The sequence below is a fragment of the Lissotriton vulgaris genome, chromosome 5, assembly GCF_964263255.1.
Source record: "Lissotriton vulgaris chromosome 5, aLisVul1.2, whole genome shotgun sequence".
In the NCBI taxonomy this organism is placed as follows: Eukaryota; Metazoa; Chordata; class Amphibia; order Caudata; family Salamandridae; genus Lissotriton; species Lissotriton vulgaris.
This window is the reverse complement of record NC_141693.1, coordinates 1,257,763,725-1,257,787,168: the sequence shown is the minus strand read 5'-3', so window position 1 is coordinate 1,257,787,168 and position 23,444 is coordinate 1,257,763,725. Positions and strand designations below refer to the sequence as shown.

Genomic DNA, 23,444 nt, shown 5'->3' with positions numbered 1-23,444 from the left:
GTAGCCACTCGGCTGCAATACAGAGTCGAGCTACAGTCATTGCAATTGTAATGTTTCTATCTTCCCCCACAGGACACTCAGATGCAGGTTTTGTGTTCAGGACTTCATTTATTGAAATACAATTGCAGGATATCAGCTAAGGGCGCCGAGCGTCTAACTTCTAAAGCTCCGGTCGCCAACTGCCGTCTAATCACTTTCGCGCCTCTCTCCTTTCCACTTGTGCGCATGCGCGCCTCCTCGCTCTAGCCTACGGCGTGGCACGTCATCACGTGTACGCCGGTAGGCTAGAGCGCACACCACATATCTCCCCTCTTTACCCAAACACCAAGATGTAACAATCCCCCCCCCAACGGTAAGTGTCCTCCAACAGTAAACATAGTCTATGTGGGGCGCCCGGGGGGCCGGTGCCAGGCTAGTGTCCGTCCATCTCAAAGTCACTATAGCGAGAGGGCCTTACAACTGCCCTTCTGCTGCGGGTGTGTCTTACCGGCATGTTCTCTCTCGCCGCTGTCTCTCCTTGGGACACCCCAGCTCCTCTCGCGTCTGTTCCCTGCTCCGCATTCGCTTGTATTCCTCCTTCATCTGTCGGCCTGGCTCTCAAGGCATCTTCTCCATTGTCCTCCCTTGCACCTTCCACTTGGTTGTCTGTCCCGACTTCAGGAAGCGGTCTATCCTCTTGATGATCCGTGTCTCTTTCGACTTCCTCAGCCTTGGGCCAGACCAGTATTTTGTTGACCCTGGCCATGCGATCTTGCGACCAGACCTTGCCATCACTGAGGAGAGCCGCCCTGCCACGCACCTCCTTGACTTGTAGCGGCTGGCTGAATTTGCTTTCGCCCTTCTTTTGTAGAGTGGGAAGTTTGATCCTAACCCACTCCCCTTCTTCCAGAGCCGTTTCCTTCGTGCTGCGTCGCTTGTTATAGTGTGCTGCATAGATCTTCTGGGCCTTTTCCAGATTGTGTTGCACCACGGCTGGGGACCACTTGCTGGTGATGGTCTTCTCCCTCCATGCTACATTGTCCCGGGTGAAGGGATGCCGTCCTCTCAACTCTTGAAACGGACTGTACCCCACTACTGAGGGCGTTATCCGGTAGGCCCATATCATGTTCATCATTTCCACTTCCCAGTCTTTTCCTTGCGATATGGCTGCCTGTACGGAGCCCATGAGCACTCTATTGAACCTTTCGACCTGGCCGTTGCAAGCTGGATGATATACAGCGGTGTGTCTCACCTCGATCCCGTTCCTCTTCATGTATCTCCCCCACTTATCCGACACAAATTGCGGTCCGTTGTCACTGAGGATTGTTCTGGGTATTCCCTCCCTGAGGAACACCCCGGTTAGGAACTTTAGGATCGTGTCTGTGTCCATCGCTTCTTGTATGTCTGCTTCTGGCCACTTGGAATACTTGTCTATTAGCACACAGATGTACTTATTCACGCCTCTACTGTCCAGGATGGGCCCCAGGATATCTATGGCCACGTCCTCCCATGGGCCATGTGGAGTGTCGAACTTCCCTAGTGCAGGACGGAGTGGGCGGAGCACTTTGTCCGCTCCTTGGCACTGTCCGCACTCCCGCACTTGTCTCTCGATGTGGGCATCCATTCCTGGCCACCAATACATCTGTTTAACCAACGCCTTGGTTTTCACTATGCCCAGATGTCCCTCGTGGAGCACTTTCAGCAGTCGGGGTATCATCGTCACTGGGGGCACCACTCTCTCTCCTCTGTACAAGAAGATCCCCGAGTCACTCAGGGACAATTCTTCTCTCATCTCATAGAAACGTCGGACACCCTCCGCTAGCTTCTTCTTGTCCGGCCACCCCAGCGTGAGATGCTTCTTCACTTCCATCTTCTCCTCATCGAGCTCGTAGGCTGCCTGCCATTCCTGTGCACTGATGGATGACTCATGATCCTCCATACTGGCGACCATCTCCTCTGTGTCCGGAGACTCTCCCGGCGCCTCTTCCATGGCCGATGCTCGGCTGAGGTAATCAGCCACCCTGTTCTGTGTACCTGGAAGGTATTCTACGTCGTACGTATAATCCAGTAACTTCAGGGTCATTTTTGCTATTCTCGGGGTGGCTGTGTCATGACCTGAGGACGTTAATACCTTAATGAGTGGCTTATGATCCGTTTGGAGCTTGAATCTCGTGCCCCATATGAACTGACGAAATTTGCTCAATGCCCATGTGACCGCCAGCATCTCCTTTTCAATCACGCTGTACCTTTGTTCCGTCGGGGACAGCGCCCGGGAAGCGAAACTGATGGTTTCTCTTGTTCCGTCCTCCCTTTCCTGCGCCAAGACGGCCCCCAAGCCTTTGTCGCTTGCATCCGTTGTTACCATAGTCTTTCCTGTGGGGACGTACCCCTGCAAGGGGATGGCATGGCTGATACAGTCTTTAATGGATTCGAATTCGGACTGGGCCTCCTGATCCCATTCAAATTTCGTATTGTGCCTGGTTAGTTGTCTCATCTTGTGTGTTCTCGTGGCAAAATGTCTGACGAACTTGCTGTAATACTCGGCCATTCCCAGGAATGACCGCACTTCTTCTTTGGTGGTTGGGGCTTTGGCGTCTCTTATTGCCTTCACATTTTGCTCTTTCGGCGAGATGCCATGCGTTCCTATCTCGTGCCCTAGGTAGGTCACTGTGCGAGATCCGATTCTGCACTTGCTCCATTCCGCCGTCATTCCTTTGCCTTGCAGCACTCCCAGCACTTGGTGTAGTTTCTTGTCGTGCTCGCCCTTATTGGAGCCCATCACTAAGATGTCGTCTTGGAAGTATTGCACTCCCGAGATGTCCTTAAACAACCTGTGCATCAACTTCTGGAAAACGGCCGCAGCGGATGCTAGGCCGAAGGGCATTCTCCTGAATTGGTAGCATCCAAAGGGCGTTATGAAAGCTGTGTACTTCCTGCTCGATGGGTGGAGTTCTATCTGGTAGTATGCGGACGTGAGGTCGATGGTGGAAAAATGGGTGATGCCTTTCTTCTTTGCCAGCATCTCTTCTATTCTGGGGAGCGGGAACCTCTCCACTATGAGGTTTTTGTTGAGCTCCCTCAGGTCCACACAGAGCCGGACCTTTCCATTGGGCTTTTTTACCACAACCAAGGGCGATAGCCACTCCGCACTGTCCACCGGCTCGATAATATCCAGCTCTTCCAACTTCCGTAGTTCCTGACGCACTGCCTCACTCGTGGATATCGGTATGTTCCGGACCTTGTGTACCACTGGAACTGCTCCCTCCTTGAGGATCATTTTATGCACGAATTTGTCCAGTTTCCCAACCGTGCCCTCAAAAACCTTGGGGTATGCTGCTTTCCAGTCTTCTTCCCTCGAGAGGGGCCATTCGTCGGTTAGCATGATTTGTTCTTTCCCTCCAGGGTTGAGAATGATGCCGAGAGCACCCGCGTCTCTCCATCCTAGTACCGATGGGCCTTTTTCCGCTACATACAGGGTGCACGTGGCTGACCGTCCTCTGAATTCGAACTCCAAGTCCTTGCATCCGACCAGTGGAATGGAATTCTCCGTATACGAGATGGGTCTGATGTCCGGCGGCTCCAGGTCGGGTCCTAAAACTGGTGCGAAATCCTCTTCCCATATCGATCTCTGCACTATGGTCCATGGGGACCCGGAATCCACGGCCACATATACGTTGATGCCCCCGATGCGCATGTCGGTGCGGGGTTTATCCCTGCGCTTCCCGGATACGTCCAGCACTTGATCCTCTATACATAGCACCAGGTCATCCTCTTCCTGTTCATCTTCTTCACTCACATTTGCCGTTGCCGCGTCGATACACTTTACCGTGGACTTCGTTCCTTTCTTTCGGCAGACCTTTTCGAAGTGACCGGTCAACCCGCAGAATGAGCACCTGGCGCGAAACGCGGGGCAACGCCTGTCCTGGGCCGCGTGCGCTGCACTGCCGCATCTGTAGCACGCAAATTTCGTTCCCTGATTGGGGCGAGGCGTCTGCCTTCCAGACCCTCTTCCGTCCTTCTTCGGGTCTCCGTAGGTGCTTTTGGGCTTGCTGGATTGCGGCGCCTCATCGATCTTGTTGATCATCTGTCTCGGCCCACTGTCTCTTTTTGCCGCGTCTGCGCCTCTCTTCGACATTTCCGCCTTCTTGACCATCGCCACGACTTCTTTTAAGGTAGTTTCATTCATCGCCCACAGCTTGTCTTGGACTGCTCTGCTGGTGGTGTGCATCACTATTTGGTCTTTGATGTATTCATCTTGTAAATTCCCATATCTACACGTGATGGCTAGCCGGCGGAGGGCCGCCACATAGTCATCAATGGATTCTCCCGCCTCTTGTTTTCTCTGTTGAAAGTTGTAGCGGTCTATCGAGACACACACTGCTGGGCGGTAATGGCTGTCTAGGTCGTCCAGTGCGTTTACGAAAACGTCCGTCTCCGCCGCACCCCTCTCTTTGGGCACCAGGTTCTTAAACACTCTGACTCCTTCTGGGCCTAAGTTGTGGAGCAACAGCCTCTTTTTTCTTTCTGGCTTGTATTCCCCTTCGCTCTCATCTTCCAGGGCTTCTATGTAGTTGAGGAAATATTCCTTCCAGTCTTCCCATTTTAGTTGGGGTTCACCTGGCCTGGTTAGGAACGGAACTGGTGCCATTAGGGCCGACGCCTGGTTCGCCATTCTGGCTTCCCCTCTAGGTCCTCCTTCCTGGGCTCTATGGGTGGGTTCACCGGACGCTCCTGCGCTGTCTGCCGTGTCCCCTTGACCCCTTGGGCTCCCTGGTGTATTGTCCCTTGTAGTGTGCGCTGCCTGCGCTGTTCTCCCCCCTTCCTCTGGCTTGGGGGTGTCTCCCTTGGCTGCCAGGTTGCTGCCTGGGGGCTCCTAGGGACTTGGGCCACACTGACCTGGATAGTGAGGTTGGTGTTTAGTTCTTGGCCGTGCTGCTGCGCTGCTGCCGCGCCCTTGCTGTCCTTTGCAGGTCCTGTGCCTTCACTGGCTCGTGGGTGTGGGCTGTGGGGGTTTGATCTCCTTGCCGTTGTCTCTGCACCAGATGGTGTCCGGATCCCAGCCTCGTCGCCACTGTAATGTTTCTATCTTCCCCCACAGGACACTCAGATGCAGGTTTTGTGTTCAGGACTTCATTTATTGAAATACAATTGCAGGATATCAGCTAAGGGCGCCGAGCGTCTAACTTCTAAAGCTCCGGTCGCCAACTGCCGTCTAATCACTTTCGCGCCTCTCTCCTTTCCACTTGTGCGCATGCGCGCCTCCTCGCTCTAGCCTACGGCGTGGCACGTCATCACGTGTACGCCGGTAGGCTAGAGCGCACACCACAGCAATAAACAAAAAATGTCGATGTTTATATAAGGGAGTACCCTTGCAAAGTTCCGGACCAATACCCAAAAGCATCTTAACGGGTGTTATATCAGTGGGAACCTTTAGTACACTTGACAAGAAATGCTCAATAGATCGAATATAATTTGCCAAACAGACACATGAAAAAATATGCACCATATTGCATTGTCCCCCCTACATCGAAAACATTTTCCATCCTGCTCAGATCCCCATTTTTTCATACGAGCCTGTGTATAATATAAACTGAAAAAGGTCTTAAAGCATTGAGCTTTCAGGTTCGCAGATAGAAGAGTCTCCCTAGATCTAACAATCGCATCCTTTAAATTCAGGTGCTCAATACTCAGTATCCCAGACCACTTTGTTTGTACTATGTTTATCAAGATCGTCTTTTTTACAGGATGATAGTATTTGATAAACGGCCCCAATTTTGACCTGACATTGAACCGCAGTAACCACTGGGCTAAAATTTGCTCTAACCTTTTTCCGAAAAATAAAATCTCTAACCTGGAGATACTTGAAAAATTGGTTTTGAGGTAAATTAAACAGTCAGGATATTTCTTCATACGACATCAAGGAGCCGTGATCACTAAACAAATCCCCAAGTGAAGCTACACCCTTTACCCTCCACCCTCTAGCAATAGTATCCCAGAATATAGACAGAAGAATATTTACAGCATTGATTGGAGTATACCAAGATATTTTTCCTACTGAACAAAACTTACTTATTTTTTTCCACACGTTAAAAGCAGATATAAGAACCTTAAACCTTGTGCGTTTGTAGTAGCCACCATCAATTTGTTTAAAAAAGCATTGACGTTCCTCAGGACCCAACAATATTTGAAAAATAGACAGAGCCTCCGCCATATTACTCACATCTTCTCCAGTTAATAAGATCCTCATTTTCAACAAAAAAACAAGAATAAAAATAAAGACCAAAATCAGGGTAAGGTCAGGAGCTTCATTGCTCGTTTGGGTTTCCCCGGGGCCCAGAGAAACTTGGAGCAAATCGACTGTAAATGCTGCAATTGTGCCATAGAAATCTCTACCTGGACAGCTCGCAAAATGTATAACACCTTTGGCAAGACATTCATCTTTATAATACTAGTTCTACCAATCAAAGTAAATTGCATTCTAGACAATTTATCTAGTGAATATTGAATATTACATAATAGCGAATTCAAATTAGCATTAACCCGTTTTTCCATAGACAGTCTAATTTTGAAACCCAGGTAGATCACTTCTTTTACCACCCGTGGATCTTGCAGAATCACCTGATCAGTAATTAAAACTCACAACATTTAATTTATAGCCAGACCTCTGACCAAACAAAAATGCAAGCCGCTCTATCTCTTGTAACGCTGGAACAGGGTCAGAGGTGATTACAGCGATATCATCTGCATATGCAAATACTGATAGGACGGGCTGTGGCGCTCTATATAAAGAGGTATTAAGTGGTCTTTCAGTGGCTTTCAGTGGTGCTTGTGTTTCTGCTCTGGGGAGAGTCATTATATCTATAACACTGATAAGACTGACTGACTGACAGTTTTAACAAACGCTGATAACACTGATCATAGAGACAAGTATGCCCCCTAAAGGGTCACGTGGAAAACCCAAGGCGCAGGATAAAGAGAAGGAGATGGAGAATATAGAGGGACCTAGTCTAGATATAGAGGTGCAAAATAACATGGGGGAGAAGTCTGGAGCAACGGCGAAAGATGCCGGTACTGGTTCTGGCGCAGCTCTACTATGGGGTCGGCCCCAGTTAAAAAAAAAAGAAGGGATGGAGAAAAAAATTCCAGCAATTTTTTCTACGACTAGAGAGAAACGTAAAGGCAAAATACCTCTTCTCCCAGTTAATGACTCTGTACAATCGCAAGCATCTGAGATTCGTGTGCCTCGCTCACAGAGTATGGGGTCATTCAGAAGTCCTATGTTGGAGGCCGGTAGTGATACTGAAATGGGGGCACTGAAGTAAATCCTGGCGGAAATCCTGATTCGGGAGAGGAGGCCAGCGTAGAAATGGAGGGAGTGATTGTTACGCTTCTAGCAGAGACAGCAGACTCTCATGGTCATCGTTATGCTGCCACTGCGGACGCTGCACTTGATGATCAAACACTGATGCCTGATACAGAGTCCGTGATTTTTATTCACTGACTGAGCACTCTGATCCATCTGGCGATGAGTTGGAACTACAATATACAGCACAGATGAATGGTAATGATGGTAGTGAGCATAGCAGCTCATTTCTTGAGGATGTTGCGGGGCTTAATGAAGAGCACTCTCATACTGTGCGGAATAAAACACGGGCAAATGTGGTAAAGGGCTGGAATATTCAGAATATATGCAGCTGCCAGCTTAAGAAGAAATTCTTTATCTCTCATTTATCAATCCATCATGTCCCACCGGGCTGAGACACGGGAAGAGAGCCAGAGAGTCCAGAATATATGTAAGAAATTACAGAATTCTGTTTGACGCATGTCTAAATCACAGGTGGAGTTTGTTTCTAGGGTCAGTGAAGTTGAAAGGCAAATTTCTAATTTGGAGGATGAGCTGTCCCAGCAAAAATCTAAGACTGCTTCCATACAGTTGGTCAAGGATGATTTGCAATGGAAGTTGATCGATATTTTTTTTTTTTCTTGCAGAGTTTTATATAGCGCGAACTAGACCCGAACCGAATCGGGTATCGGAGCGCTTTACATAGCACCAGTTACGTTACATTAGGACACACATTCATTTTTGTTAGGCACCGGGAGATTAAGTGATTTGCCCAGAATCACAGGAAGTTTGGCGTCGTTACCGAGACTCAAACCCAGTTCCTCCAGGTCCGAGGTCGAGCGCCGGGCTTGCCGGAACAATCTGAGAGTGATTCAGATTCCTGAAGGGAAGGAAGGTCAGGACCCACGGAAGTTCATGGTTGAACTCTTCACTAAATCTTTTCCGGAACTATCTAAGTGGGAACGGGACCGCGAAATTGAGACAGCACATCGTTTTCCGTTTAACAGACGATTGGTGCCTGGATCTAGTAACTCCCAACGAGATGATTGCCCAAGAGCTTTTTTAGTTGCATTCAACAGCTTCCTGGCACGAGAGGACATCTTTCGATTAGCACGGCCTAACAAAAAAAGATCTGGCGGGGATTTTGAGTTTTTTGTACAGCTGGATTTTAGCAAGCAAACAGTGGAACTCAGATGGAAACTCTGTGAGATGATAACTAGATTTAAAGATAAAAATGCTCAAGCATATTTGTTGAATCCCGCTAAATTGAAAGTAAGATTTAAAGATCGTACACATTTTTTCTCTAGTGAAAATTCTGCTAATGAATTTTTGAAATCATTATAATTCAAGGGGGCTTTATGCTTGGGCTAAATATTTTGTCTTTTTTTGCTCAATGAAGGTTAGCTGAATTAGGGTGTTATTTTTCATTTTTTTGGTATTTTTGTGGTATGATATAGTCATGAGTAGGGGCATAGGGTAGTACGATCACCTTCATCTACAGGACCATGTGTCCTAAAGCCTTGTTCAGGAGGTGGGGGGGGGAGGGTTGGGCAGCTCAGGGGGGAGGGGTTGGTGGGAGCACTGAGGTGGGAGAAAAGGGTTAAAAAAATCACAGTAACTCAAGTAACTCAAGGACAAAATAAAACTAAATTCATTTCGCTGGGTTTTCAAATAAAATGTGACAAAGCTTTAAGTAAGTTGATGGTGTTAAGAAATTCTTTATTAGGATAGCTAACGGAATTAGGATCTGTTCATTAAATGTAAGCGGTTTAAACAATTGGCATAAAAGAAATAGAATCGCTGCAGAGCTGCGTAGTATGTCTCCCGATTTGGTCTTTCATAATCCTCAGTCGCATCGTGCAATTTTAGAAACACTGGGGTTTTCTGTAATAGTGGCATCCCAGCAATCATCAATTATCAGGGGGGTAGCGATTCTGGCCAAACCCAATGTAGTTAGTGTGGGTAGAAGTGTAGCTGATAAAGTAGGCAGGTGGGCTATCGCGGAGTGTTTGATAGGCGAGAGTAAATACAGTTTGTGTACAATATATGGCTCAAATTTGGATGATGCTACCACCCTAATAGAACTAAATAATGAGTTAGCTACCTGGGGGACACCTCTCATAGTGTGCGGAGATATTATTATATCTTTATCCCTCGATGCATTGAAGAGGGGGCCCGACATTATAAAGGGCGCAAGCCAAAACTGTTTAAAGCATTATATAATCTGGTAACAGATTATGCACTAGTTGATGTTTGGGGTCATTTAAATATCGTAGATCCGGGATACACATATTACTCTTTCCCCAAAAAAGTTTGTAGGCTTAGACTATTTCTTGCTGTCGGCCTCACTAATTAATATGGCGTCAATGCAAATTATGCCAAGAATTACATCTGATGATTCTTCAATTGTGCTTGGGGTTCCTGCTCTCTCCTTTTTACTTCCAAACTTAAACTTTTCCTTCGACCGGAAATTATGTTTGAATGAAGATTTTCAGAGACATATGTCAGAGTGAATTAAGGAATTTTTTGTTATTAACTGGAATTCGTCACAACCAGCAATAGTGTGGGATTCATTCAAAGCACATTTTAGAGGGGAGGTGTTAGGTTTTATGAGCTATCAGAATAGGAAGAGAAAGCAGGAGATGCAGGATTTATACGCCAGGTTGAGGGATGCGAAAACAGACTAATTATGGGAGCTACTACGCACACAGTTTATATACAATAGCTAGAGGAGGCTGTGGAGGTTCTGCAATCCCAAATTAAGGGAATCTGGAATATGGATAGTTCCAGGAAATATTTGGTCCACAAAAAACAAATTCATGAATTTGGTGAATCGGTCGGACGATGTTTAGCGCTTCGTCTACGCATGAAAGAATCTGGGAGGCATATAGCTGGGATGTGGGATAATGCTGGGGTACTGTCTCAGGATCCTAAAGGGATTTTAGCTATTTTACACCAGTTTTATTCGGAATTATATATACAAGATTTATCTCCTAGCACGCCCATTCTAGATAGTAGAGATTGGCCTGTCGTTTAACTTGAGCGTAGCGAAAGGGAGAGGCTAGAGGAATCGATCACACTGGATGAACTGGAAACAGCTGTTAATGGATTAGCATGGGGGAAAGCTGCTGGACCTGACAAACTACCGGCAGAAATATATAAGCTGTTTTTTGGAGTCTTAAAGGAAGATATGCTATGCACATTTAGGGCTGCACAGAGTGGATTGCCCCCTAAAACCTGGGCAGAAGCCACCATAGTGGTTTTTGGGAAAAATTCAAAGACTCAGAATTGGCGGGGTTTTACAGGCCAATCTCATTAATGAATTGTGATTGCAAAATATACTCCAAAATTTTAGCTAATCAATTGTCTCAAATTATTATTTCTTTGGTGTACCAAAATCAACATGGATTTATCCTGGAACGTAGTACAGTATCACATGTCAATAAAGTGGTGACACTTTTTGATATTGCCCAAACGGAGAAGCGTGAGTTAGGTCTTATTTTATTGGATGCAGCAAAAGCAATCAACCGGATTGAGTGGGTTTACTTGTCGGAACTGATATCAAGGATGGGTTTTGGCAGAGGGTTTATAAATGCCCTACAAGTGTTGTACACTGCACAGGTCGCCAGGATCGCTTCAATGGGCTTACTCTCGGAAGAAGTACAAATCACTCGAGGTACTAGACAGGGGTGTCCCTGTTCCCCACTATTATTTGCTCTGTTTATGAATCTGTTTGTCGAACAACTTGGGAACAACTTTTTGATCAAGCCCTTCATGGTTCATAATGTATCTTATTCAGTATTTGCATATGAGCGAGGTCTTCAAGGATTTCTGGAAGGTAGATTCTGAGTTGGCCTTTCTTATGTGTTCGGGCATGGAGTTCCACAGTGTCGCAGTTCGGACGGAAAAAGACTGTCCTCCTAGCCAGGCCTTTGCGAAGCGGGGAATGACTAGATCACGATGATTAGACCTTAGGTTCCTTGTCTGAAGGGATTTACGGAGTCTCTTCCTTAGGTAGTGAGGGCCCATGTCGCTAACTGCTCTGTAGGCAAGTGTCAGTGCCTTGAATTCTGTTCTCCTTTTAATAGGCAGCCAGTGAGCACTACGTAGATGGGGGGAAATGTGCTGCTGAAGCAGGACGTTTCTGATAAGCCTAACGGCTGCGTTCTGTATAGTTTGCAATTTCCTGATCAGGTAGGCTGGCAAACCCAGATACAAACTATTTGCGTAGTACATCTGTGATGTGATCAGTGCATGGACTATTGTTTTCCTGCAGTCCATAGGTAGGAGATGAAGGAATCTCCGTAGAGCCTTCATTTTCCTGAAACATGATGAGGAAATATGGCCTATCTGGGTCTTGCATGAGAGGGTGGTGTTGAATTTGAACCCTAGGTTCCTGGCAGAGGAGACCGGAAGAGGGGGAGGATTAAGCTCAGATGGCCACCAGAGAACATATTGTGGAGGGGATGGCTGATTGAAAAACAATACCTCCGTTTTATCGGTGTTCAGCCTTAGACAGTTGTCGGTCATCCAGGCTGATATGTCCATGAGACATTGCCTGAAATTTGTAAATGCTGCTCAGAGTGATCTCTGAAGGAGAACACAAGCTGTGTATCATCCGCATATGAGATCACATTTACACCATGTTGTGCTACAAGTGGGGCAAGGGGGGTAAGGTAGATATTAAAAATAATTGGACTAACGGCTGAGCCCTGAGGGACTCCACAGATCATTTTGGGGGCGAGGGGAGGAGGTATGAGGATGCAGCTGTATTCTCTGGGACCGACCCTCAAGAAAGGAGCTGAACCAGGCTAGGGTGGTCCCCATCACTCCCAGCTGCCTGAGTCTGTGTAGGAGGATCCTATGAGACAGCATATCAAATTATCAAATGCCGCCAACAGGTCCAGCAGCACCTCTACGCCGGAACCACGCCAAGCTCCAGAAGAGACTCCAGCGAATCCAGAACGCCTCAGCCAGACTCATCCTCGACATCCCCCGACGCATCCACATCTCCGGACATCTGAGAGACCTGCACTGGCTCCCTGTCAACAAGAGAATCACCTTCCGCCTCCTCACCCACGCACACAAAGCCCTACACGACCAAGGCCCGAGTAACCTCAACAGCCGCATCAACTTCTATACTCCCACACGCCACCTCCGTTCGAACAGCCAAGCCCTCGCCGCCGTCCCCCGCATAAGAAGAGCCACCAAAGGAGGAAGATCCTTCTCCCACCTGGCTGCCAAGACTTGGAACCACCTCCCGACCCACCTCCGCCTGACCCAAGACCACCTCGCCTTCAGGAAGCAGCTCAAGACCTGGCTGTTTAAGCAGTAGCGGACCCCCCCCCCCCCCCCCTCCCGATGCGCCTTGAGACCCTCCGGGTGAGTAGCGCGCTATATAAATGCAATGATTGATTGATTGATTGATTGAGCATTGCAGTTACCCTTATCCAAGGTCTCCCGGACTGTTTTTGCTACTTCAGGCAGTGCTGTCTCTGTGCTATATCCTGATCTAAAGCAGGACTGGGAGTCATGGAGAAGTTTGTTGCATTCTAGGAAGTTGGATAGCTGTTTCTGCACTTCTTTCTCAAGGATCTTGGCTGGTACTGGCAGGAGGAAGATGGGTCTAAAAATGGTCAGTACTGTTGGATCTGCATCTTCCTTCTTGAGGATAGGTTGAATGGGTGCAGTTTTCCAAATGGACGGTTATGTGCCTGATTTTAGAGATGGGCTCCAGAGCAGGTTTAGCGAAGGATTGAGCAGTGGGGCAAGTAATTTGAAAAACCTGTCCGGGCAGGGATCAATTGGAGATCCGGATTTCATTTTTTTCCAGCTGCATGAGGGAAGTATCAGGGTTAAAAGTGCTGAATTCAGACCAAGTGTTTGCTGGGGAAGGGAAAGGCAATGGTATGCTTGGTGGTTCCCTCCAGGGAAATGAAGCGCAAATGTCTTGGATCTTCTCCTGAAAGAAGACCGAGAGGTCTTCACAAAGAGTGGCAGAGGGGGATGCTTGGCTTTTCATCGACCCTGGTTTAATAAAACCTTGGAAAATGTTTAAAACTTCTTTAGCGGAGTTGTCTGACAATTTAGTTTGATTGGCAATACGATCCCTTATGGAATTTTGTTTTAGCCTGTGGAATTGTTTTAGTGCTGTTCTGTAAGTGTTTTTCGCTTCTATGTTATAGGTTTTTCACCAGATCCGCTCAATCTTCTTGCAGCGGCTTAGTGAAAGGGCAATACACATACGTGGACACACGTACACATATGCCCCAACACCTACAGTCCTATGTCCATCCAGCCAAGTGTGGGAATGAAAGCACACATCTCCAACATGGCCACTACATAATTACATCTGATTCTGAAGCATTCATTGGTCAACATTGTTGATGAGCTACATTGACTTACACCATATGAGCTTCCAGTCAAGTACATGTTTAGCAACAGCTACATTTATGGAACTATTGCAGGCTCCAGTGCCATCCAACATCCATTGACAACAACTTCAAAAAGACCACCTTAGCTAAAACAACTCCTGATGTTCTGACAGCACGTCACCATGTTATATGGCTATTAAGGTCATTCTCGACATTGCTAAGTTAGCATGAGCTCTGCTGCCATGATGCTTCTTTTGTGCATGTTACTATATGCTTTAATTTCGAAAGGCTCTGTTTGTGGCTTTCACATGAGAACGGTCTGCTTTCTGCGTTCTCTGCTATTCCTGGAGTTTAGTCTGAACACGATGTCCAAGGACGATGAACATGCCCCTTGTTATTCTGTCTGGTCAGTCCCTAGCACCTAGACAAAACATGCTAAACACAGTTGCAATGCTGAAGACTTGTGCTTTGATATTACTGTGATGCATGTTGTTCACACACACTTAGAGGGAAACCTTTCCTTGAAGAAGAGCTATGCTGTTCCTATTATGTAAAGCCACTATCTAGGCTCTAAGGATTGGGTCTGCTGACAAAGCCCAAAGATCTTCCTGGATATAATAAACTTCAACTTACCAAGTATGTCCTCATGACCATAGATTTGTCACCTGTGTCAAAAAGCAGTTGTCCCTATGATCAATGTTGCACCAATATTTGGCCAAGTTGGACTATTACATATAAATGTGCTGAGCCAACATGACTCTAGATGGTTATAGATGGCTATAGGTACATGTACCTACTACATCGCTTTGGATGTGAAATGCATAGTTTCAAAAAGTAAGTATTGGCAGGGCTGAGACCAAAGCAATCACAGCGCCAGATGTAGGATGAAATACTTCTTGTCATGGTGTAAATGACACACATGTATCATGATTATGTACTCCTTACCTATACTCCCACTTCCATACATTTGCATGTCACATACGTAAGTACTTGCAAAAAACACAGTTGATGGACAGAATGTAGAACAATGTCATACATTCACCCCAGTACAAGGATCTGGGCCTAAATCCATTGTTTTTTTGCACTCATAAGTACTAGCACCTCATCAGCATGGTACTTCACAATGTGGGACAGTGCTGTCAATCCTCAGACCATGTGTGTACTCAAAGTCAAAGTCAAAGATAGTTTTATTCGATTTCATAAAAACCACAAAAGCACATATAAAAACATTAAAACATTAAACATTAAAACATTTAAAATTCAATTTTGATTTGATACAAACAAATACAGTTCGACTACATCAATACATTTCCAGACTTTTTACACAAAGTGCCAAGTGCAGTTCAAAAATTCATTAGCTCATGGAAGTTCTACATCTAATGATGAATTTTAAAAACTTTGATACAGTAATAATAGTTATTTCATCCTGGAGTAGAAAAATCTTAAAAAGAGCCGGTCTACACTGCCTTAAGCCCCAGCGCTTTAACAAGGGGATTAAGTATCTTGTCCTTCCCCACCCATAACATTTACAAAAGAGAATACAGTGAATGGTAGACTGCACTGAAAGGTCATCGCATGGGCAGTTACTTAGGTTTTTACACCAATCATTTGTGGCTGGGAAGGTGACCATCCTAAAGAAGTTACCCATTCTCAGCCGTGCTAATAGAATTCTGTCATAGCTACCCAGCTCGGGGCACAAATAAAGCTGCAGACCATGCTCCTGCAGTAATGAATGATGGTGGAGGACAGAGGCCTTCTTTCCCTCAACTGACCAGCGTTGATCAGCCAGAAAAGAGGTACATTTTTCTTTAAGCGTTTTTTTGGGCATGGAAGTTATCAGTAAAGGCGTATAGTAAAGTTCTGGGTGCCCTATTTGTTAGGAAATCCTTGACATAAGAAAGCCACTGAATATTTTTAGACCCCTCAAGGCTCATGCAATCTACAATGATCGCCCTGTTAAGATCAGTTTCAGTGGAGGTCCAGATCTTATGCCAGAGCAGCACTGGACTGATCCTATTTAAATCAGTGATATAGACCAAGGCAAGTTCCTTGTGGCAGGCGTAGGTTGAGGTAGACCTAGGAACGGCTAACAAATATCTAAGAAAGCTGTTTTCCTTCACCTGGATTTCCTGACAGTCTGAGATGCCCCAAATGCCGGCCCCATATATGGCAGTCGATACGCACTTAGCTTCGTAAATATCAAGCAGAATGCGTACAGGCCTGCCACCCAGCTTATTTGCGAACTGCATTAATGCCCCAATAGCTCGCAAGAAATCTAAGCACCTGGTAGTGATAGCTGTAGTCCATGTACCTTTTTTTATTAAAAACAACCCCCAAATAAGAAAAAGTACTTGTTATTCCTATATTTGACTGAAACCTTATTTTTGGATGAGCAGCACATAGTGAAGGTTTTCCCCGTATTTATTTTTAGGCCCCTAGATCCCATATATACTGAGAATCTGGTTAACGCCTTCTGGAGGCCTACTTGGGTTCTTGACGTAATAACCGCATCGTCTGCGTAGAGTAAAATAGGCACCGCAGTGCCATTAGTTTGAGGATAATACACAGCCAATTGTGTTAGGTGGTCTGCTACACTATTATTATAAAGGTTAAAAAGAAAGGGCGCCAGGATACATCCCTGGCGAACACCCTTCATTATTGGGAACTTCTCTGTGCATTCACCTTTCTTACCGTGACGCACCTTTGCCCCTGCTCCTCTGTATAGTTCGATTAACACCATCGCTGCTAATGGAATTCCCCTCCAGTGCTGCCCCTCATTGAAATGGGTGTGGTTGTGACGGAACCATTCCGTCATCTGCACAGCCCAACCGTGACTGATGACGGAATGGTTCCGTCACAAGCATCGAAGGGGTTAAAAAATGTTGAATATTTGAATCCACTCCCAGCCATAACAAAGTGTTTCACAAGACATCGTGACTCAGACAGTCAAATGCTGAACTGAGGTCAACAAATGTCATAAATAAATTTCCCTTTTTGGCAGTCTTATATTTACCTATCAACAATGCCAAGTTAAGTCCTTGCTCAACAGTACCCAAGCCAGACTTGAACCCAAATTGAAATTTAGATAAAATGCCTTTATCCTTGGCCCATCCCTGTAATCTATTTAGTATAACTCGACCTGCTACTTTCATGAGGGAGTCAAGCAGTGAAATAGGCCTATAGCATTTAGGATCATTACGATCGCCCTTTTTGAAAATTTGCACTACTATCGCATCCTGCCAAGTGGACGGAAATCCAAATTTATTATAACTGTTTAGTACATTAGTCAGGAGCGGTGCCCATAGGGCGGTGTTTTCCCTATAAATGTCAATGGGAATCCCATCTGGTCCTGGGGCCTTGCTGTTAGAACTTTCTACGATAGCCAATTCCACCTCTGCTAAGGAGAAAACTATATATCGAGAGGGAATGATTCATGGGAAATAGACTCCAAGGTTACATGCTCATTTGTGTTAGTCCTACCTGATCTGACAGTACCGTCTCTTTTATAGATCTCGGTGAAATAGTTTCCCCAAACCGTCTCCTCGATGGCAATCTCCATCATGTCGCAACTTCTTTCCACAAAAAAGGAGCATTTACTGCTCTCCAGAAGGCAGTATTATCTCTTAATGCACACGCCTTAAGCAGATCTCCCCACGCAGCCTCTTTCAGTTCATTTTTACGTTTTTTCAGAGCGAGTTTATGAGTTGCTCTAGCAGACTTTATTTCTAGGGGGATTCTTGGCACTGATTTTAAGGTTCTTTTAAGAAGGGCATGCGCCTTACTACGATCAGAGTTAAACCAACCCTTCAATTTAAAGCTACCCCCCCCCCCCCCCCCCCGGGCAATCCCTGTTAATTTGCTGCTAATTTGTGCGCTAATTTTCTGGAAGACTGCCGTAACCTCTTAAAAGTTAGGATTTTCCGCAAGACAAATCGTAAAGTCAGGGAAATGATCTACTACTAGGCTTTGCAGGAATCCTATAGGGTCAACCCTACACCATTTTATTGAATAGCCATTTGTTCTATTTAAGTGGATCCCATGACTATATAGATTTTCTTCTACGTTGGATCCTTGGTCTCGTCCCACTACCCTGCTGAAAGTTGCGGTGATAGGAAAGTGATCGCTGAGAGCAATGTCCTCTCGATTAAACGATCGGACATTGCAGTGATAACTTGTGGTGATCAGCATGAAATCAATCATCAACTTTGAACCCCTCCCAATAAAGGTTGGTGAGAAATCAACTTGGGGGTTACAAAGCTCCTTTGCGAAGCCTAAATAATACTCAAATAGCAAGCTATTCAATAGATTCCTAAACGTAGAGTGTTCAAAGAGAGTACAGGGATCTCCCTTCAGGTTGACCATGCCACATGTATCAAAATTACTGAGAGGACAGAGGTGACAATTAAAATCTCCTGTCACTATAGAGCACCTTACCTCTTGCTCTAAGCCAGTTTCCCTACCCAAATCTGCTTTTAAATCATCCATTATCCTGATCCGATCTTCCCCTGGGATATTATTATAAAGGTTAATCAGGGTAATATACTGATTTCCTCCCATCGCAAGTGTTAGTGTCTGATAATAATGATTGTTGCCCTTGCCAGGTAGGCATTTAACTGACAAGTTGGCAGTGTTGGATATAAAGGTACATAACCCACCTGAACTCCTACCCCTACTAGTCTGCTGTGCTGGGGTAAAAAAGGTGCGGAAACCATTTAGATGTATCTCAGATAATTCCCAGCATTCCTGGAGGCAAATTACATCAAAGCTATCTATAAATGCCAGGAAGTCAGGGTCCTTCACTTTACTAGACAGGCCCGCTATATTCCAAGATAACAGGGCCAGCCTACCCCTATGGTCAACCAATGTGAGGACAGTTGTTACTACTGATGGGTTTGTCTCACAAATACCATCTAGGTGAGGTATAGTTACTATACCACCCCCTACTACTTCTCCAACAACCTCTTCCGCTACAACTGGGCGAGTATAACAAGTCAGAGCCTAATTGTTTCCTTCACTATCACTAATGGGATTAGTCACTAATTCAACAATACTGTCTGTACCTGCAGATGGTGGGTCAAGAGTGGTATAGACTGCATTTTTATCTTTGACCGTTTGCGTATCTAACAGAATAGCGCAACTATTTATAAACCCACTGTCTCTTGTTTTTAAGCTATAAGATCCATTTTTTCACTTTTTGATGAACTGGTGGATTTTGACCGTCAGTCGACCGTCTCCAGGCAACTAAGCCTATTTGTGATCGGAAAACCACCCCAGTTATCCCTAAAAGCTAGCTCCGTGGTGGGCTGCACCCCCACGTCCCCAAATCTCCACCCCAATCTCGATGCCCTGCTCTATACCAATTTCTATCAATATCCCAATCACGAGTTGGTCCACTCCTAGAGGGATAAAAGAAGGAGAGTCGTCTGGTTGCAATTCCCTCGTATCTATCCTGAGTGTTCCATGAACAAACATGGTCAGCCGTGTGAGGATCCGCAAAATTAATCAGGATGCAGTCGCCCTGTAGGGATTTCCTCTCATGTCCCACCCACGTCACCCTACGCACCGTCAAAATCTTGCTTGACCGGTAAGGTGGTAAAGGCCGATTTGAGTTTAGCCAATGTTGGACCTTGTTTTTTAATGACCAATTTGCTTCCTCAGCGGTGTCACCCAATTCCGGAACGCCCGTCATAACCACCACGTTGGGACTTGCCTGAGGGGGTAAGTTCACCTCTCTTCTCCTAACTGGACCTCCATTGTTCTTATTCTCAATTGGTTGAGAGATGTGAGCCCTAGATGGAGTCTTCCCCTCTCGAGGGGGGGTAGCACAGACTTTAGTTTTAGCTACAGCTTTCTTCTCAGGGGCTAAAGCCGGCTTGGGATTTGTGTTTGTCACTAATGCTGATGGATTTTTAGTAACATGGTCGGGAAGTTTGTTACTATTTGACTTATTTCCCCCTACTTTTTGAGCCCCCGGAATGTTTTGCTTTTTAGGCATAACACATAGGTCGGCTAGCTGTCTTTCAATACAGGATAGTCTTGTCTCAATAGGCGAGAGGTAAAGTTTGAAGAGGTCTCCAGATAGGAGTGAAATATCAACCTCGTCACCACTGACACTTTTCCTGACCAGGTTAGTCGAAGCCTCTGCAGTCACTCTACTCAAAGCCTCTTCAGTGGCAACGTTACAAGGATGGTCATGTTCTGTATGCAGAGTTCGGACAGAATCCCCACTAGTTCTTTTCAATTGGTCGCCCCTTCCCCTTACTTATTTTAACTTGAGTGTTTTAGGGATGGCCCCCTCCTTCTTACCCCTCAGCTGGCTAGCACTCAGATCGTCAGGTGTAGTAATAGCGACTAAGTCCAGGTTTTTTTCCAAATCCAAGCTCAGTTGTGATTCAGATAGAAGATGAGACACTGATAGATCTATCGTATTGGGCAAACTATATCTGTCAGTATGAATGTCTGCATGGATTTCTATAGGGCCCACGCCCTTTGATATTTCGGGGGTTTTAGCTGTAGCAAGATTGGCCATAGATGATCTTTTTGCCAAGGCAAGATCTTGGGACACTCTGCGCTCCATTGGTGAAATCCCTTGGTCTATAAAAGTGTTTGCCCTTATAATGAAGTTATCCAGAGTGCCCGTTAATGGGGCCCCCCGCAGCCGTTTTACTCCTGCTCCCACGTGTACTCATGGTTTAAGAGGTAACAGAAGATATCACATGCAAAAAACCCCAATGACAATAGATTTATGATATATAGAAAGTGCACATACATTCAGTCCAACTCGGGCTCAAAAGTTAGAGGGGGGCCCAGTCCGGCCTTAAACGGTCTCTAACAGGCTTAAACGGGCCCGCCCTTTGCCCGGGCTTCACCCGGCGCACGCCCGCGCGCGCCCCGCGTGCGGGTCTTTGGGCGTTACTAAATAGGAGGAGGGGGCGGGAAGAGGCACCAGGTGCGCGTGGTCATGAAGCGCAAGTAACTCTGGTCCTCGCAGTCCCGCTCCCCCTAGGCAGCCCAAGTTCAAGCCAGCAGCGGGTCAAGGTCAGGAGCAAAGCAAAGGGCACCAGATGGCAGCAGTTCCAAAAAAGATGAAAGAGTGGGCTTTAAATTCACGCTGTCACAAAAAGCGTAACTCCACTACGAGCGGCTCCCGCGGAGCGGGGGCCGCGAGACATGTTTTAATGGTCAGCAGGGAGGAGGGGGCGGGAAGAGGCACCAGGTGCGCGTGGTCATGAAGCGCAAGTACCTCTGGTTCTCGCAGTCCCGCTCCCCCTAGGTAGCCCAAGTTCAAGCCAGCAGTGGGTCCAGGTCAGGAGCAAAGCAAAGGGCACCAGATGGCAGCAGTTCCAAAAAAGATGAAAGAGTGGGCTTTAAATTCACGCTGTCACCAAAAGCCTAACTCCACTACGAGCAGAACTAACTCAGAAAGCTTCACATTGTTTACACCGGTATACATTTAGTTTGCATAGTTTTATTCTGAACCTCCTTCCATCTTGTTTTTCTGAATCCTCGTGACAACCGCTCATAAGTATTAGCACCTCACCAGCATGGTACTTCACAATGTGTGGGACAGTACTGTCAATCCTCTAACCATGTGTGTACTCAGCTATCCATCTGCATCAATTGTCTAGCATAGACTGCAGTGATAATGTTTGTGTGAGCCACACATCCATGTCAATACCACCCTGTCACTGATGAGGCCTGACATGCATGTCCATCATCAAGCACATTCGTCATTTACGCTGTGGCCATAATCTCAATTTGTGAGGTTGCCAGATGGGGCACTACGTACAATCAGGGAACTGGTTGGATGCACTTGTGCCAATGCTTGCAGTCAAATGACATGTTGCAAAATCCAAGCAGACCTGACCATGAAGACTGCTCACGCTCCAGCTAGTTTGATTGCCAGCGCGACTTTCCGACCTGTAAAGCGTAGTCCCCCCAAGCGCCCTCCATTTTGTTGTTGTTGTGCTCCTACCTAGCCCGCCCCGCCTCCCAGCTGAGACGCCCTCCCACAGACTACTTCAGCGCTCCGTTACCTGGAAGCGCTGTGACTCACTCGACGCTTGCCAGCTGAGTGGTCGCTCCCTTTGGCTGCGGTATCGTTGCTTAGCGCTTCTTGCTTCAAACTGTGTCATTTGAATTGCCTGCTGTGCGCTTTGTGTTCCGCTTTGATTGTTTCACTGTTCTGATTGCCAGCGCGACTTTCCGACCTGTAAAGCGTAGTCCCCCCAAGCGCCCTCCATTTTGTTGTTGTTGTGCTCCTACCTAGCCCGCCCCGCCTCCCAGCTGAGACGCCCTCCCACAGACTACTTCAGCGTTCCGTTACCTGGAAGCGCTGTGACTCACTCGACGCTTGCCAGCTGAGTGGTCGCTCCCTTTGGCTGCGGTATCGTTGCTTAGCGCTTCTTGCTTCAAACTGTGTCATTTGAATTGCCTGCTGTGCGCTTTGTGTTCCGCTTTGATTGTTTCACTGTTCTGATTGCCAGCGCGACTTTCCGACCTGTAAAGCGTAGTCCCCCCAAGCGCCCTCCATTTTGATGTTGTTGTGCTCCTACCTAGCCCGCCCCGCCTCCCAGCTGAGACGCCCTCCCACAGACTACTTCAGCGCTCCGTTACCTGGAAGCGCTGTGACTCACTCAACGCTTGCCAGCTGAGTGGTCGCTCCCTTTGGCTGCGGTATCGTTGCTTAGCGCTTCTTGCTTCAAACTGTGTCATTTGAATTGCCTGCTGTGCGCTTTGTGTTCCGCTTTGATTGTTTCACTGTTCTGATTGCCAGCGCGACTTTCCGACCTGTAAAGCGTAGTCCCCCCAAGCGCCCTCCATTTTGTTGTTGTTGTGCTCCTACCTAGCCCGCCCCGCCTCCCAGCTGAGACGCCCTCGCCCCTCCCCCTCCACTATCCATATATGACAGGAGTTCCCGCGCGCAGCGTTCACGCGCAGCGACCGCGCCCAATCCGCGCCGAAGGTGCGCCAAAGGTAAGCCCGTCTACGCCCGTCCGCGCCTGGACCGCGCCCAGCGCCATACCTCCTGCCCCTCGCGCTGCCCAGCCCCCCCGCATTACCTACGATGCCGCCACCCTCGTAGCCCTTAACTCCGGGCGCGCCCCAAACTGCGTCCAAGCCGCTCCCGGACACACCCATGGACCTTTCTCCTGCTACTCCTGCAAATTCATCGGCACCGACAACCTCTCCGCTACGACCACAACACAGACCCCGACCCCAACCACCTACAATGCATCCTTCTCAACACCCGATCAGTCCACAGACACGCCATTGACCTATGGAACCTACTGGACACCATCTCTCCGGACGTCGCCTTCCTAACAGAAACTTGGATGAACGCCTCTTCCGCCCCAGACATCACCATTGCCATCCCAGAAGATTATAAGATCATACGCAAGGACCGTACCGGCCACACAGGAGGAGGAATCGCTATCGTCCATAAGAAGTCAATCCGCATCTCAACCAGCTCTGACGCCAATCTCACCAACTCTGAACACCTTCACTTCCAGATCCACATCGACCCCAAGACCACACTCAGAGGCACCCTCCTCTACAGACAACCAGGACCCCGCGCAAAATTCAGTGAAGACATCACGGACTTCATCACTCCTCACGCGCTCCCCTCCAAAGACTACATCCTTCTGGGAGACCTCAATTTTCACCTTGAAAAGATCAACGACCGCAACACCACCACCCTCCTGGACAATCTCGCCAACCTCGGACTTAAACAACTGGTCACATCCCCC

The 23,444-nt window shown here is 47.1% G+C and overlaps 1 protein-coding gene across 1 annotated transcript in view; it reads right to left on the bottom strand.

Moving 5' to 3' along the window:
- LOC147712426 (uncharacterized) overlaps nucleotides 1–23,444 on the bottom strand; it is a 1,115,452-nt gene that overhangs the window by 98,327 nt on the left and 993,681 nt on the right. The window contains exons 16-17 of the mRNA XM_086919651.1: nucleotides 3,130–3,835; nucleotides 1,750–2,094 (exon numbers count right to left, since the gene is read on the bottom strand). Coding sequence (XP_086775777.1) covers nucleotides 1,750–2,094; nucleotides 3,130–3,835 — 1,051 coding nt within the window. The remainder of the gene's footprint in view (nucleotides 1–1,749; nucleotides 2,095–3,129; nucleotides 3,836–23,444) is intronic.